The 18342-nt window shown below is 41.0% G+C and overlaps 1 protein-coding gene across 1 annotated transcript; it reads right to left on the bottom strand.

The window, feature by feature from the left end:
- Window positions 1–1188: 1188 nt before the first annotated feature.
- On the bottom strand, window positions 1189–17698 carry LOC128500946 (sulfhydryl oxidase 1-like). The gene is made up of 13 exons (XM_053470320.1): window positions 17458–17698; window positions 17246–17346; window positions 16885–16933; window positions 15695–15791; window positions 15401–15491; window positions 13473–13618; window positions 13249–13383; window positions 12906–13035; window positions 11328–11450; window positions 11060–11241; window positions 8567–8736; window positions 6850–7562; window positions 1189–2046 (listed from the first exon to the last, which is right to left on the bottom strand). The coding sequence occupies exons 1-13, from the start codon at window positions 17696–17698 to the stop codon at window positions 1387–1389; spliced, it is 2838 nt and encodes a 945-aa protein (XP_053326295.1). The 3' UTR covers window positions 1189–1386.
- Window positions 17699–18342: the final 644 nt, after the last annotated feature.

The raw sequence follows: 18342 nt of genomic DNA, 5'->3' as shown, positions 1-18342 counted from the left end.
CATCCAACTGGTTACATGAGGATTTAACAGATGGGGTCCCCAATGTGAGTAAACAGCCCGCTCCCCCAGCAAGCAGATTACGAGGGCCAGAGATATGACTAGTACAGACAGCTGGCGCAGTGACATAAGGGAAGCCACCGTAACTAGCACAGATTGCTACAGCGGCAAAAAGGGACACTATCCTAGTTAAGGGCACGGAAGGACATGTACGGATCAGAGACCGATACTGATGACAAAGGAGAGAGGGATAGTGTAGCTGTCCACAATTTAAGTTGATGAAAGGGACATAATAAAGGTAAAACATCTATAATTATATACAAAGCTGCATTATATGTGTATTACTGGCTCACCAGTGGTAAGCTAACTGCCCATATAGGCTCAATATTCAGTCTAAGTGGATAAAGTGACATAGCTAATAAGTTGGTGCATGCAAAATCACATACTGGCAACCAAAACTTATTTTTAATTAAGCATTATAACTTCCGAATGCAGATGACCCAACATACACTTACAATGCGGGTTACCAGATCCATCGCTAAATCTGATAAACACAGAAAGTGGGTCACTTTCCACTGCACTGCAAAGTGCTGCTCATTTGCCTGGCACTGAAAGGGTCAATTCCGTAATGTTTACATCTGCCTGAAAATCATCAAACTCTTTTTAAACCTGACACGGCAAAAATGCTTAATGAATAATGAAATTAAAGACAGCTTGTATAATTGATCTAATTATTGGTAGTCCACCCACACCCATGTTTAAATATATACCGTAATCTGACTTGGCAAATACAGTATGTACCCAAGGCATTCTCTTGGACATCTTTACAAAATCATTTATTTATGCAATGAAACAGTACTTGGAATTTATGCATTGTGTTAGCAGATTTCAAGCACATGCATAGATCAAAAGACCATCAAACACCATTGTTACGGCTCTGCATTCCTTGGGTCCTTTGCATGTAGCCCTGTAAGCACAAATACTATTTTCTGTAAAACTACTTATGCATATAAGGATTTGTCCCTATATTATGTATGCTATGTGGATCAAATTATGAGAAAAATGTCAAGGGAATAAAAAAATTGATCAACGAAATTCAGTTGTCAAAGTTTAACCTTAAGAACCAGTTATTCAAACAAATTCATACGTATGTCAATAACGACGCAAACCACGAATAATAAAAACACAGAAACAACTTAACAACTATTTATTAAACTTTAAGGTATCAGTTGACCTGACACAACTAGTAAAACATCTCTTTGGGCCTAGGATGGACAACCCATGTTAGCATAGAAATTCAATGGGTTTAAAGGCACTTTAAAAACATGTAACAGTTCTCTCTGCAAAATACAGAACAGATTGTATTGTTCTGGTTGGAGAAAGTCCACTTCATACTTGCAGATATGAGCACCGTTGTCGGGGGCAGCGTGTCCTGAGACTCATGTAAAGGTACATGGCAAGGAGACACATGCTGGAAAGGAAATAGAGAACCACGCACAGGCTGATGTCCAAACGAGAGAAGCCAACCTCCAGCATCTTCACCCAACGGCCTTTCCAATTCACCTCCCCACGCTCCACCACCACACCAATAAGGTAATTGGCGTCTACTCCTCTCTTTAGTAACCGATCTCTCACAGCAGCTTCATCGAACTCTGCATCACGAGGTTCTACAAGGGTTTTTGGATGTAGAGCATGGTTTCCCTTGTGCAGGCTGGAGTCCTGAAGAGATCTGCTTGGAAACATATTAGGTCCGTATGAGTCTAGATCTCGAATTTCCTCTTCTACTTGCAAATGGCTCACATGCTTCATCTTTATTATACTGGGCCTCTGATGCGGATGGTCCTCTGGTTTTTTGTCATACGCATCGCTCTTTTCTTCATCGTCATCTTCTCTCGGATCATCAAGTGTGTTCTCGGTGTCATCACGGTTCTGGATTATTTCAGACTTCTTCTCCTCATCCGTAACATCTCTCTTATCCCTTTTTTGGGTTGCATTGTGCGCCTTTTTCTGTTTTTTCCAGCAGCACTTCTTCATCTTCCACATACTCATCTGCTAGATTTTTTTTGCCAAAATGAGCTTTCAGGAAATCTAGAACGCTGGAAGGTTCCAGGACATATCTGCTTTGGACTGGCAGAGCAGGCAAAGCGCTGCAGTAGGCCACTGAACCTTCAGAAAGGCTGGATCTTCACTCTGTGCACCTTTGAAACAGATAGAGATGGGTGAGCAGTCACAAGCAAACACAACATATTATTTAGCAAGCCAAGCATTTCTAAAACTCTTGTTACCGCATTACAACAAAGTAATTGACCTGCGAGTGGCTGAACAACTCACCGAACAAACCTATGAACATCCTGCACGGGACCCTACCGAGGCGCTCAATGCCCCTAGTCCTACTGGATCACGTAAGCAAGGCAGAGACAATACTGCTGTCATATCAGAAGGATACGAGGATGACATAATGCAGCCGCATGTACCAGTATGTTCTTCTGTGCCAAACACACCAGCCAGGAACAATGGCAGCCCCTTATCAACGCCTTTTGGAGCTGAACAGCTTCCCCCAGGCAAAATCCGTGTGGCCCTGCGTAGCGGTCGAGTTTCAAGACCACCAGATAGACTCAATCTGTAGTGTATCTACCAGTAACACAGTATGTTATGTTTTAGACTGTTCAGGATCTGTTTTCGGTTAATTGCTTGCAAATTCTGTATTGAATGCAAAAAAGGGGAGATGTTATGGAGTTATTATGCAAATACTGTGACTGTTTGTTTATGGTAATATTGCATTGTCTTGTACTTCCTGTTTCCTGTTCCAACCTCTGACCTGGATGCAGTTATGCAGTTCAACATGATTCCTCAAACCAACAGCTTACTGTGTCTTGATTTCTTTATATGAAACAGCCACTCATGGCTTGTCTGGGAGAGAAGGAACTCCCCCCCATCCATTAACAGAATTATACTCAGGGCCAGAAGAGCACAGAACCAGGAGGGTGACAAAAAGCACACTACAGAACACCCGCACCATGCCGAGCATGCACTATGATACGAAGCTTTTTCTTTTACATATTAAGAGCTGTCAGCAAAAAAAAAACAAAGAAGAGCATAACTGGCTTAACCTTTTAAACACTGGAGAAGTTTAGGTAGGGTTTGCAACCCATCATTGCAACCATTAAACACAAGCTCGTTTTCAGTCAGTGCTTTTCTCTTTTCTAGAATAAAATCAGCATGCAGAACGGCAAATCAGATTGAGCTCCTGCCTCCTAATAGAGTTGATTAGCAGCCACTAGGTTATCCCTGTGTATCCACAGTAGAGCAAGAGTAGGATTACCCAGGATAGCTCGTTCTCTAATACCATCCAACTGGTTACATGAGGATTTAACCCCTTCGCGACCTTTGCCGGTTCAGGACCGTCATGACAAGAAGGTCACTAAATGACCTTTGACGGTCCTGAACCGTCAAAAAGTTAAATAAGCTTAGAAAGTGATCAAGGATCACTTTCTTCGCTTAAACGGCCTTGCTGCAATGCCTCGATGTCGAGGCATTCAGCAAGGCCGAGATCGGCATCGGGGGCCATGTCTGGCCCCTCCCCGGGGCGTCAACAGAACCGTTTTAAAAGCGTTTAGGAGGCGATCAACGATCGCCTCCTAAACTTAAATGGTGTCGCTGGAATGCCTCGATCCGGAGGCATCCAGCGACACCAAACACTTACCTTTAGGTGGGCTGTGACCGCTCCGGAGAGCGGTCACAGCCGCAGCTGCCGGTGATCTTCGCCATCAAGTAAGATGGCCGCTGCTCTGTAAAAAAAACAAACAAGAAAAAGTTTGCTAGATGGTCTCCAGACCCTCTAGAGAACTGGCTCCACTTGCTGGTTGAATACAGGTACTGCATTCAACCATGCAAGTCAATGGAGCCCAGCTTTCTAATCACTATGTGATTAGTAAAATATTCAAAAAAAAATAATAAAAAAAAAAATGGAAAAAAAAATAAAAAAAAAATGTGCTAACATTTAAAAATAATTATGCAGTGATGTCACTAGATGAACCATCCAGTACCAGCAAAATGTGTAAAAAAAATATAAAAAAAGTATTAAAAAAAAAAAATTAAAAAATAAAGTTTATTATTTTGAGCAAGTGCTAAAATTTCTCAAAAATCTCAAAGAGTTAAAATAAAAGCACTTCAAATACCCAAGGGGTGTCTAATATATAAAAAAAATGGCTGATGGGGTAAATTGGAGTGGCCTAGCTCACAGATAGGGCATAGGTACAGACTGACCAAAATGGAGAAAAAAAGCGCACTTCCCAAATGTGGCATTTTAAATCTGAAACAACCCGACAAACCCATGCATGTCGGGTATCACTGCACTCAGGAGATGTTCCTGAACACATATTGGGGGGTTGTTTGACAGTGACATATACCAGAACCTGTATATCTATAACTAAAGTACAATTTGTGTGAAAAAAATTACTATTACAAAGTTTGACAAAGTGTAGTTCTATAATTGGTGCATGGAAAGGGTTAAAATAACAGCATTCAGAATACCCTGGGGTGTCTAGTTTTCCAAAATATATGGTTTGAATGGGTTAAATTGAGTTAACCGGCTTCAAAGATATTCTAAAGAGGAGATGGAGGCAGAATGACCAAATGACCACCTGAATTACGCATGCCCCAAAAGTAGCCTTTTACCAGCCAAACAATCTGACAAACCCATGCATGTGGGGTATCGCTGTACTCAGGAGATGTTCCTGAACACACATTGGGGTGTTGTTAGACAGTGACATATACCAGAACCTGTATATCTATAACTAAAGTACAATTTGTGTGGAAAAAAAAATAAAAAAAATTACTATTACAAAGTTTGACAAAGTGTAGTTGTATAATTGGTGCATGGAAAGGGTTAAAATAACAGCATTTGGAATACCCTGGGGTGTCTAGTTTTCAAAAATATATGGTTTGAATGGGTTAAATTGAGTTAACCGGCTTCAAAGATGTTCCAAAGAGGAGATGTAGGCAGACTGACCAGATTTGTTAAAAAAGATTTGGAAATCATAAAACGCTGCTTGTACTTATTGCCCTATAACGTACAAAAAAAAGCAAAAAAACATAAAAACATTGGGTATCTCTAAACTCAGGACAAGTAGTAGAATCTATTTAGCTAGTTTTTTTACTTGCTTTTTTAGGTGAGTAAAAGATTTTTCAAATAAAAGTCATAAAATGTCTTTTTTTTCAATTTTTCACCATGTTTTTTTTATTTTTTTTATAGTAAATAAGATGATACGATCAAAATAATGGTATCTGAAGAAAGCCCATCTTGTCCTGAAAAAAACAATATATAACTTATGTGGGTACACTAATGGGTGAGGAGAAAATTACACCTGAATACAAGCACCACAAAAGTGTCAAAACAGCCTCGGTCCCACAGGGTAGAAAACGAAAAATGAGCCCGGTCCTTAAGGGGTTAACAGATGGGGTCCCCAATGTGAGTAAACAGCCCGCTCCCCCAGCAAGCAGATTACGAGGGCCAGAGATATGACTAGTACAGACAGCTGGCGCAGTGACATAAGGGAAGCCACCGTAACTAGCACAGATTGCTACAGCGGCAAAAAGGGACACTATCCTAGTTAAGGGCACCGAAGGACATGTACGGATCGGAGACCGATACCAATGACAAAGGTGAGAGGGATAGTGTAGCTGTCCACAATTTAAGTTGATGAAAGGGTAGAGACATAATAAAGGTAAAACATCTATAATTATATACAAAGCTGCATTATATGTGTATTACTGGCTCACCAGTGGTAAGCTAACTGCCCATATAGGCTCAATATTCAGTCTAAGTGGATAAAGTGACATAGCTAATAAGTTGGTGCATGCAAAATCACATACTGGCAACCAAAACTTATTTTTAATTAAGCATTATAACTTCCGAATGCAGATGACCCAACATACACTTACAATGCGGGTTACCAGATCCATCGCTAAATCTGATAAACACAGAAAGTGGGTCACTTTTCACTGCACTGCAAAGTGCTGCTCATTTGCCTGGCACTGAAAGGGTCAATTCCGTAATTTTTACATCTGCCTGAAAATCATCAAACTCTTTTTAAACCTGACACGGCAAAAATGTTTAATGAATAATAAAATGAAATACACAGACAGTAAATGATATTCCACGGGCCAGACTAGGCTTGTATAATTGATCTAATTATTGGTAGTCCACCCACACCCATGTTTAAATATATACCGTAATCTGACTTGGCAAATACAGTATGTGCCCAAGGCATTCTCTTGGACATCTTTACAAAAGCATTTATTTATGCAATGAAACAGTACTTGGAATTTATGCATTGTGTTAGCAGATTTCAAGCACGTGCATAGATCAAAAGACCATCAAACACCATTGTTACGGCTCTGCATTCCTTGGGTCCTTTGCATGTAGCCCTGTAAGCACAAATACTATTTTCTGTAAAACTACTTATGCATATAAGGATTTGTCCCTATATTATGCTATGTGGATCAAATTATGAGAAAAATGTCAAGGGAATAAAAAAATTGATCAACGAAATTCAGTTGTCAAAGTTTAACCTTAAGAACCAGTTATTCAAACAAATTCATACGTATGTCAATAACGACGCAAACCACGAATAATAAAAACACAGAAACAACTTAACAACTATTTATTAAACTTTAAGGTATCAGTTAAGCTGACACAACTAGTAAAACATCTATTTGGGCCTAGGATGGACAACCCATGATAGCATAGAAATTCAATGGGTTTAAAGGCACTTTAAAAACATGTAACAGTTCTCTCTGCAAAATACAGAACAGATTGTATTGTTCTGGTTGGAGAAATCCACTTCACACTGGCAGATATGAGCACCGTTGTCGGGGGCAGCGTGTCCTGAGACTCATGTAAAGGTACATGGCAAGTAGACACATGCTGGAAAGGAAATAGAGAACCACGCACAGGCTGATGTCCAAACGAGAGAAGCCAACCTCCAGCATCTTCACCCAACGGCCTTTCCTATTCACCTCCCCACGCTCCACCACCACACCAATAGGGTAATTGGCGTCTACTCCTCTCTTTAGTAACCGATCTCTCACAGCAGCTTCATCGAACTCTGCATCACGAGGTTCTACAAGGGTTTTTGGATGTAGAGCATGGTTTCCCTTGTGCAGGCTGGAGTCCTTAAGAGATCTGCTTAGAAACATATTAGGTCCGTATGAGTTTTTGTCATATGCATCGCTCTTTTCTTCATCGTCATCTTCTCTCGGATCATCACGTGTGTTCTCGGTGTCATCACGGTTCTGGATTATTTCAGACTTCTTCTCCTCATCCGTAACATCTCTCTTATCCCTTTTTTGGGTTGCATTGTGTGCCTTTTTCTGTTTTTCCAGCAGCACTTCCTCATCTTCCAGATACTCATCTGCTAGATTTTTTTTGCCAAAATGAGCTTTCAGGAAATCTAGAACGCTGGGGAGGTTCCAGGACATATCTGCTTTGGACTGGCAGAGCGGGCAAAGCGCTGCAGTAGGCCACTGCACCTTCGGAAAGGCTGGATCTTCACTCTGTGCACCTTTGAAACAGATAGAGATGGGTGAGCAGTCACAAGCAAACACAACCTATTATTTAGCAAGCCAAGCATTTCTAAAACTCTTGTTACCGCATTACAACAAAGTAATTGTTTATTATAACTCTGTTTCAAGCATCGATCCAAAGACACAATAATAAAGAAAATGTTATATATATATAGGCTTCAGTTTTAGATGGAGTCGATGCTTGATAACAACCAGAAAGGGTTGAGAAGTTAAATAAAGGTTACTAGAATTTTGCTATCAACAAGTCCAGTGGTTCTTATTTGTCCTCAATGAAATACAAGTATAATTATAGAAATGTATAAACTTTTATAAGTGCTAATTAGAAAAATGTTGTTATTTAAGACCATTTAAAAGTCATCAACGAATGACAGAATTAAAAAAAATATAAACCCCATAAATTATTTGAATAGTCCTACAGATGCAGTAATAAGTTAACGTAGATAGGCCTTTTGTGGTCATAATGGTCAGGGGTCAGTAGGTGGCGCTATAATAACAAATAATTTTCAAAGAAAAATAAAATGGTATCAATAACTTGTCCTTTAATGGCGAAGAAGGACATTTTTCCCCCAAAAAGCTATTTAAGGGTCCAAAAAAACTGTGATTATTCTATTAGTGATATATATGAGAATACCACAATGTAAAAATAAATTATACAAAAAATTATGAGCGTTAAAAAAGTTTTTAAAATTTTTCTATAACAAGAATAAAATAACTCTGGGTGTAAAAGGGAAAAAACTTAAATTGCTTAATGTTCCAGATCCAGTGTATACATGAAATATGGGTTTCTAACTCATCCTGAATCTGTTTATATGTTTATTTGGTGTCCTGAACTATAAAGTGTAAGATTTGTGAAATTAGACAAGCAAGCTTTAAGCAACACCACTGAAAAAAAGAAGGTTTCACATAAAGAACTGCTAAATTCTTAATCCCACCGGATATGGAACAGCAATCGGGATGTGAAACAGAGCGCGTTCTCCCTCACCTGCCAATCTCTTATTCACACGGTTGTGTCTTTCCCACAGCCACACGATGGCTTCATCCAAAGAGCGGACGTTGCGCATGGACTCTTGGGCCATACGTTCAAAATGCTGGGCGCATTCTCTGCAGCCGAAGAAATGCTGGACGTAGCCACGCATCGCTAACAGGACCTCACTGGGAGCTGCAAACACAGAAGAAAAACGCATGAGAGGCGATACATGAATCACATTCCAATTACTATATGCTTACGCAGTCACTGGCAGTGAAATGGTGTACTAAGAATATAGGAATCCACGAAATCAAGCTAACCAAAAACTGCAACTGAGTCTTTAAATAAAATGTCAAATATTTAAAATGATCGAACAATTAAAGCGGAGCTGTCTCCTACCCGCCAAATCTAAGCACAAGACTTTTAGGGCAGATGTGCAGCCTGATTCCAATTGGGCCATATTTTAAAAATCATAGCGATTCGTTGACGTTTTAAAAAGTAATGAAAATGTTCTAGAAACAATGAAGCCACTCGTGATCCACTGCAAGCAACACATTTAAATGAATCTGTACTCTCTGCTAATTGAACTCCTAGCAAATGTATAGATCAAGCTCGTCTAAAGTTTTAGGATGACGATCAGCTTTTAGCCACAATTCTTTCTGATCTATCAAAAGTATATAACGCCGGCAACTGCTTACACTGCAGAGGGGATTGTGGGTGCCTACTGACAAACACATATAGCTAAAGCCTTGATACAACTAACTTTTTTTACCTATACATTTGCCAGCAAAGTAACTTGCAAGACGTGTGGACGACAGCTGCAGGTCTTAAAATTAAAGCCAATACAATAAGATAACCGGACTCTGCTTACTGCTTACTCTGCAATGTATTTAATATACATTGCAGAGTAAGCAGTAAGCAGAGTCCGGTTATCTTCATATAAGACTTTCCGTAAAAAAAAATAAATATATATATATATATATATTCTTTCATAATCTAATATCCAATTGAAATATTTTTATATATTCCAAAAAAATACGGCATGCCGCTTTCCTTCCTTTATTCTTCCATATAAAACGTGTTACCAGTATATAAAACGTGTTACCAGTATTAGCAGACTATGAATAAGAGAGTCAGCAGCAATGTAATTATAATGGTTTGCATTAGGTAAAGAAATCAGGGTAATATATGTAATCAAATGCAATTCATTCTACTAAGCCAGAAGATAATTACATCATTTCATTTAAAAAGATCCTTTTTAATGGCATTAAGCATAGAAAATTGTTCTGGAATAGGTTGTCCGTTTTAGGATTATATTTTTGTCTAAATACTTTACGGCTGGTAGCAGCCACTTAAACCCGAAATCCTTTTTAAAGTTGATCGTTTTCTTTTGATTTTTACGTCTGTGTTAAATCACATTGGAGGTTTTAAAGGAATACTTAATGTACATCGATCACCGAGCAGGGCAAAACGGAGCGGTTCAATAAACGTTAAGGATCCGCAGCGCAATAATGCGCTTTGAGTGGAATCGGAACGGCGGCATAAACAAATGATCCTCGAAGAACGAGTCCGACAGAAGACGGATAGATTTACTGATCAGAAACTTTTGACCTGTTCATAGAACTGAGAAGTCTCCCTTTGCCCTTCCCAGCTATTTGCCATTGAGGACACGTGTTTGGCTGAACATATCCCCCGACACATGATTTATTTACCGCCAGTCAGCTCCAGTTCTGGCTTGGTGAATATCAGAATTGGCGGTCCAACAAGACCCCCATAAGAATGTGTAGAAACTTTCTTGCTGCAGCTTCTCTTTAAGGTCAATTTTTTACATTTTAAAGTACATTAATATACATTCTCCTTTGGTGAGGCTGTCCGGGACATTAAACCTTCCCTGAAATGCTCTTTTTATGAACATTTATAAAGAAATGTAGAATTTTACAGCAGAGAGGAACACATTAGGTTTTTGGACTTATGTTCACGATTGCCTCATCCCTATCCCACGCACGCTTTAAATACTCCCAATGTATTAACGTCCACATTACACTTCTTCACCACCCTGTTACCTAAACATTTTCTAACATAACAACCCTAACCGATCCTCTAAATGTGGCATTCTATGACTTTGTCTCCAAAACAGAAGACATATCTTTGAGAAATATATTTGGTTCCAGCAATTATATTGGGATAAAAAAATCTCCCAGGAATTTAGCTTTGGACAAGCAACTACAATGCAATTATTCAGATATGAATGCATAACACACTGTATAAAAAAAACATAAAAAAGTAAAAAACTGTAGATTTCAATAGGAAAGGGTTATTTTTCTCTAAAAAAAATTGTGTCCCGTTTATGAAATACATAAAATATATGGTGATGGGACATCTAACCGCGTTATACATTCTCACGTTCAGGTTCCTTGAAAGGTGAGTGACCCAAAAAATATTTTAGGGGTAACAAAAAAAAAATGTGTTATCTGTAAAATATGTATGAATAAACTGGATTAAGAATGCTATGAGAAGGTGTTCTGGCTGCACTTACCGGGTCTAATTCTTCCCAGGGTTGCTACTTCAGATGCCTGGACTGTTAGAACGTGGAAAAGGGTCCAGAGGGAACACGGAAAGCCACGGAATTGGGGCTTGGAACCCTGACATCCAACATAGCGCACATCCGATGACAGAACAGCTTTCTGGGCCTTGGGATGGAGAAACATTTGTAAGTGGCTAGAAAATTATTATAGCTCAATGTAAATTACAGGTCAGAAGAATTTGAGGTTCTTACCTGATTTTTGTTGTTGAGAACATCCTCAAAATCCTTGTATGAGACGTTGGTTTTAGCGCGGGCGCGCAGCCAGGAATTAGCAGAATTCAGTAATGTACGCAGATACGGACGGGCAGGGAAGTACTGGAAAAAAGAAAATTCATAAAACATAACGTCTCATAACAAACAGGGAGTATATATAGTTACAGAAAGCCAGGGAACCAACTCCACCAAAGCCTTTCTTTACCTTAATATCTCGTCAAACAAGTGTTGTGTGTATTGTGAGTCACACATTAGGTGATCGGTGTTGAGAGGAAGAAGTGTACACTATCGCCCCAGAACTTTGTTCCACATACCACTAAAACATTTCTAAACAAAAACACGACATCTAGCGTTTTCAGGCGCGTTCATTGACTTCTCATAAGGGCAATAATCTTTTTTCATCGAGTCTTCCAGCTACCCACCACAACCCAGGAGAGAAAAACTTTGGGAAATGCAACACTGCACAACGGTAAAAGGGATTGCAGCGCATCACAAAACAATTCTCATCTAACCATCTCATTATTCTTTACTAGGTATAAAGCAACATGGCACTCTGCATTGCTTGAAGGCTGATGTGTAAAGTTTTTTATGTTGGGTTTCCAATCTTTAATCCAGTTGCAGGCATGCGATATAATGTGTTTTCCCCAGATTGTGTCTCATATCAGAAATTGTGTATTTTTGGGGAAGAGAAATGTTTTTGAGAACATGCAGTAAAACACTGCCCTCCGGTGGCCACTACAAGAAATTCTAATGGCTGCGGCTAATACCAGGGATCCACATCAGTCACTCGGTTTACCCATTGAAAGATGGGCCCTCATCGCAGGATACAGGAATTTAACACTTGCTTGACACATTTAAACATACTTGAGACCGGGTTATCCTAAACATTGCTATGAAGTGAAGTGTACTTCGTAAGACGGTGTCATTTTTACCAGCGTAGGTGCCACGTTCAGCAAAACACGTACTCGAGAAAACAATTCCTTACAGTAAGATACGGAATTCACCAACAAGCAAAGGGTTAGATGTTAGCTTTTGGAATATATATGTTTTTAATTTATATAAATGCTGGTATACGATTCATTTGAGGAGAGGTGCGATTTTAGAGTCAACAAAGGGTTTTTAACAAAGCAATTTTATGAACATTTCTTAAAATGAAAGCAAAAAATTATAGGGAAACGCTTTTTCAGAACCCAGATTTCTAGAATAATTAAATACTGTGCGATACACCAAAGTACATACTCTGAAAAACACACACCTTAAATCAATACACTTATCTAACCGCTCCACCTAGAACCATGTCAACCCTCTAAAGGTCTACAGGATAACCAAACAGCCCTGAGCAAAATATCCCGCAGCTTCTAAAACGCAGAAGGACGTATTCACTAAACTGTGGTTTGCATCCAGACAGACCAACCACAGGCAATTTCTCCTGCAAGAACGGGCATTGTAATGCATCGTGAAACTCTTGGGGAAATCTTGCTGTTTTAATATGCATTGAGCTGCTAATTCCATTAGCAATCGAGCAACATGTTTAATGTTTAAACAACATCCACTTACCTTTCTCAGCACATTGATGAAATTGGAGAGAGCCTTAAGTCGCTCCCCATCCAAGGTCGCGAATCGAGCAACCTCCACCCTCAAAGAATAGTGAAGAGCCGACTCAAGATCTGCCATGTACACCTTGGCGCTAGAAAAAAAGTATGGAAAAGATATAAGTATCCTGGAAAACTCCAGAATATGGCGGTTCAGGTCGGCATTCAGAAAAAATGAATGCTTAGTACACAGAGCATGAAAATATTAAAAAAATATGCTGGGGGTTACAAGAACAACAGGTAAAGCAGGTATTAGATAAGAAATACTAGACAGAGGACCTAAGTGAGATAAAGAGGATTTCCTTTACCTGTCGGCCTGTCTCTTCGGTGATTCAGTAGCTACGAGAGATGTCTCCGACCATCCGATGAGAGCGTGTTTTCCCCTCTGCACTCCGGGTAGTGAACGCAGGAATTTGGCATACGCCGAGCGAGTCTCTTCCCCACTAACAGAGAGACCCAGAAAAGGTCAAGAACAAACTACTTAAAACAGAGATAAGAGGAAAAAAAACAACCAAGGCAGGAGAATACTCACAGGTTAATTCTGCTGGTAGATCCGTTCTTAGAAATCAAAAAACCAGCGGGGAATGAAGATACGTTGAACTTCTCCACCAAGTCAGTTTGGTCTTTAACTACCCTGCGTACCGAGACACCTTCGTACTGAACCATATCCAGAGCCACCTGTAATGACAGATCGGGGAGCTCAGACTCGCAAACGATTCCTTTCAATAAACATTAGCTGGAAACAAGCTGCTCGTAGATCAATGGGTTCTCGCGTGGTTTCAATTAGCCTGCACCCAGGAGGTTAGCGTATTAAACCCAACAGTACTTTACATCAACCCCAGCTACGGGCTCTGTGATTCACTGCCAGCCAAACGCTCTACAGCTGTTTGAGATCCGCACCGTCTGCGGCTGGCTTAGGATCATAGGATCTACAGTCAATATTAACCTTTACCGCTGCTAGTATGAAAGCATAGTGAACAAATATAAATATGGGTCATGAACAGGAGCAGGGCCGGCCTTAGGAGTGTGCGACTTGTGTGGCCCCACAGGGCGCCATGGCAACAGGGGCGCCTGCCCGGGACTTAAATTAAAGCATCGTTTTTTTGTTTTGTTTTGTTTGTTTTTTTTTAACTTTATTTAACATCATCCATATTAAATAAAGTAGTTTTAACTTTATTTAACATGGAGGATGTTAAATAAAGTTAAAACAAACAAAAAAAACGATGTTTCAATTTAAGTCCCGGGCAGGGGCGCCGAGCGGTTGCTCGTGAAGTTTTCAGCGACCGCTCGGCGCCCCTCACTCTCCGTGACTCCGTCGTGGAATTTTTCCAGCGCTCAGCTGTGAAGCGCGCACCGCGGCAGATCGGGAAGACGGACGCCTCCCGCTTCCACTGTAGGACTCCGGCAACGAGGTAAGTAAGGATAGGGAGAAGGGGCAGAGGGAGGGGGCAGTGAGGGGGGGCAGTGAGAAGGGGCAGGGGGGGGAGTGAGAAGGGACAGGGGAGGAGGCAGTGAGAAGGGGCAGAGGGAGGGCGCCAGAGGAGTAGTCCGCACAGGGCGTCAGAACACTTAAGGCCGGCTCTGAACAGGAGCATGCATATAGCAAAGGCAGGTTCTCAGCGGAATGTACACACTACCCTTCCCTGCGCAAATATCTTTACTTTTACTTTGTTTAACCCAAGAAGGAGTATTCTTCTAGAAATTAGGCTACGCTTTCTGATTTTTGAATTTTGTTATATGCCGTTATTTTTGTCAATAAAGTACAATCATTTAAAAGCATATACCACTTTTTCTAAATCTTTTTGGTAAATTTGGCATGTTGAACCCAAAGTGACCATATAAAAATAAATATTATTTTGAAAGCAGAGAATATAGTTTATTTTTTCATGCACGCTTGCATATTTATGTGTTTAGCTACATCCCCAGACTACCGAAAAACGATAGATTTGTCTTCTAGTTAGGGAATTACAGCTTCGGGGCATGTCCATATCATGCAGCCATTAATAAAGAGTCTAATGCAGAAATGTGGCACATAATTGTAAAAAAAACGTGGACTGTAATCATTTATTTGCAAGTAATTTCTTTTTTTTTTTACTTTCAGTGTCAATTTCAATCTGCAACCATTCACCAATATTAATTTCCTACTAACGGAATGACACCCATACACCGTAATATAATAACAATAAAAGAGTAGAGCTCTTGTTCTACCTGAACAGCTCCAATTGTTTCTATGTTAATAATTGTCCAGAGTAGACAAGGTGTTTCAAAAATACTAATATAGCTTGAGGTTTCATGTTATGAAATCTTTTCACTAGCTTTAATCTTTAGAGCATCATCCATAAACATTTGACATCTCTAAATTATGGAGATTAGTAGAAAAAGTTACTGAAGGCTCTTTAAAGGCTTGAGAAGTATGAGACATTTCGGTTATAGAGATATATATAGATATATATTCCTTACCTCTCTACCCATGTACATCTTGGCATCCTCAAATATCACAGCCAGATAAGTCTCATTGTTGTTTGCGAAGAACTGCTCCAACTCGGGGGCGCTGAAAGAGATCACTCAATTACACATTGCATTCAGCGAAGGTCCGCACCACATGTTTAGAGAACGCAACACTTGTCCGATTTAGGGTTTCTGATTAACCACAAGTACCAGACGGTTGCACAGTGGCAGGCGGAGAGACATATTAAACGCTCTCTCCTGACTTGGAAACAGTTATAGTTACAGTGTAACCTATCCTTACATTACCTGATTGGTTCCAAAGGAGGACATGCTGGTGGTGGGGACTCCTTCTGCTCTTCCAGTCTATCGATGATGTGCTGTCTGATTTCTTGTACAGACGAAGCTGAGGAGAGTGGACATGAAACAAACTGGATTCAGTGAAACGAGGTACGCAGTCTGACCGTACGATCGTTAGTACACTTTACCCGCGTCTACCATCACGAAATACAAGGTAACAGAAAAAACCAACAGCCATGCCAAGAAATAAATACTAGAAGGGGATTAATAGAAAGAGAAACAAATACAGAGAAGTCTCAGGTTGCTTAGAGCAGTATTGTTCTAAAGAGATGCTGCGGTGCTCCCAAATTAACGCACATTTTTACAAGCTCTTTCTTTACAGCATTTTTTCCACACACACATTATATATATATATATATATATATATATATATAAATTAAATCTAATGTACAAGTAGTGTAAGGTGTCTCAAAAATGGGCACATATGAAAAAACGGTGTTTTGAAACCTACAGCACTCTGCAAAGGTTTTCTCGAAGGAAATCTAATGAAGGGATTTTGTCACCTAAGCAGGGTAACAACGTGAATCAAAACTATCTATACAGCAGAATGCTAAATAAGTGTGTGACACCTCGTAAATCAAGGGGGTAAAAGGCTGTAAATTTGCTGGATACATCCCCTTTTGGGAGATCACCAAGTGGTGCTAAATCCTGATCAGGTATTCTTCAGGACAGCAATCCATTTGCATGTGAAGCTTTATGATAATAGCATGAATAGGGGCCGGTTCGGACATATTCACAATTCATTTCTCTTTGATTTGTAAAGCCATTTGCACCGTGTAGGCCGCCCTGTATGCTCCACACCATCTGTATGTACGGATCGGGTACAGAGCTCCTTCAGGGAAACTGCCGATTCACTTGAACTCAAAAATTTGGGATGTGCCTAAAAACTTGCTTCTTTTACTGAAACAATATGTATTTTTGGTAGATTAACCGTGACTATTTCAACTAATTCCTATAATAAACAGATCATATAAAGTAGAGCGACAAACAACAAAAGAGTATTAGACACGGAGACAGACTTGGTAGCAATCCAGAGGAAAAGGATATAATGAAAGACATTTTTTTCCCCCATAAGATAAACAAAGCAAGATTGTACAGACATTCAGAAAATAACTGGGAAAAGGATTTAGTTACCATACCTGGAACTCGTACACCCTCCGAAGGACTTCCTGCAAACGCTTTAAAGAACTGGAAAAATAAACAAGACATTTACTGATTTGCACAGATTGTGTAAGAATGTCGAGGGACAGACGGGACGGACGGACAGACAGACAGACAGACAGACAGACGGGATGGGGCAGGCAGACAGAGGGGATGGGGCAGGCAGACAGAGGGGATGGGACAGACAGACGGGACAGGCAAGCAGGCGGGACAGAGCATGGTTCTCAAAAGAACGTATAGGGAGGCACAGTGAAAATAAAGAATACTGAGAAACAAACGAACAGCTGTATATAATGAAAGGACAGAACAAAAATGAACCGCCACGTTATAGAACATTACCTGAACTGTGGGGTACCCAGTAACCCCAAATTCGTTACAGGTATCCCTGTTTGACTCCTCTGCACAGTCTAGTACAGCCAGGTATACTGCCGGTCTCCAATCTATGAAAAATAAACACAGGTACCTTTTAGAAAATATACACTAATTGTTTGGGGAAAAAGGTCAAAGGGTCATAGGTATATGGAGGATCATTTCCACGGCCGGCTGCTCACCTTGCACATCCCGAGCCAGCGCACTCCAGGTCGGCCTGAACGCCGCGCAGTGTCCGCACCAGGAAGCATAAAACTCGGCGAGCCAGGAGCTGTTGGACCCGAGCAGGAGAGAACGGGTCGCCCCGGCCAGGGACACCAATGGCTCATCCGGGGAATAGAGACCGCCCCGAACCTGGGACACCGCGACCGCGAGAATGAACACTGCCGCTACGGACACGCTCCAGCATCCCGGGCCCGGCATCATTCAGGACACCGGGCCGGGAAGAAATCACCGGGGGTGAAGAGTCTGAGAACCGCCCTGTAAACACTGCGAGGAAGAAACAGACTGTGAACCCAAAACGGTAAACGAAGCACCGCTTGGCGTCCCTACATTGTGACATCATCATCGCTCCTGTGACAACACCGCTAGACTGTCCTACTGAGAGACCGCTGGGGTAAATACACCAGCCCTGTGCCCAGGCCAATAGACTGCTGGGGTAAATACACCATGACACCAGCCCTGTGCCCAGGCTAATAGACTGCTGGGGTAAATACACCATGACACCAGCCCTGTGCCCAGGCTAATAGACTGCTGGGGTAAATACACCATGACACCAGCCCTGTGCCCAGGCTAATAGACTGCTGGGGTAAATACACCAGCCCTGTGCCCAGGCTAATAGACTGCTGGGGTAAATACACCATGACACCAGCCCTGTGCCCAGGCTAGTAGACCGCTGGGGTAAATACACCAGCCCTGTGCCCAGGCTAATAGACTGCTGGGGTAAATACACCATGACACCAGCCCTGTGCCCAGGCTAATAGACTGCTGGGGTAAATACACCGTGACACCAGCCCTCTGCCCAGGCTAATAGACCGCTGGGGTAAATACACCAGCCCTGTGCCCAG

This window comes from Spea bombifrons, chromosome 6 (genome assembly GCF_027358695.1).
Source record: "Spea bombifrons isolate aSpeBom1 chromosome 6, aSpeBom1.2.pri, whole genome shotgun sequence".
NCBI lineage: Eukaryota > Metazoa > Chordata > Amphibia > Anura > Pelobatidae > Spea > Spea bombifrons.
Note: the sequence above shows the minus strand (reverse complement) of the source record. Positions and strands in the feature narration are given on the sequence as shown.

What these genes read in the sequence shown, in the direction of transcription:
- LOC128500946 (XM_053470320.1), bottom strand. Translation starts at nt 17,698, where the DNA reads ATGCCGGGCCCGGGATGCTGGAGCGTGTCCGTAGCGGCAGTGTTCATT. An exon ending in GCTGGCTCGGGATGTGCAAG is followed by an intron (nt 17,347 to 17,457) that starts GTGAGCAGCCGG and finishes TATTTTTCATAG; the next exon opens with ATTGGAGACCGGCAGTATAC. An exon ending in TTCTCAACAACAAAAATCAG is followed by an intron (nt 11,242 to 11,327) that starts GTAAGAACCTCA and finishes CTCCATCCCAAG; the next exon opens with GCCCAGAAAGCTGTTCTGTC.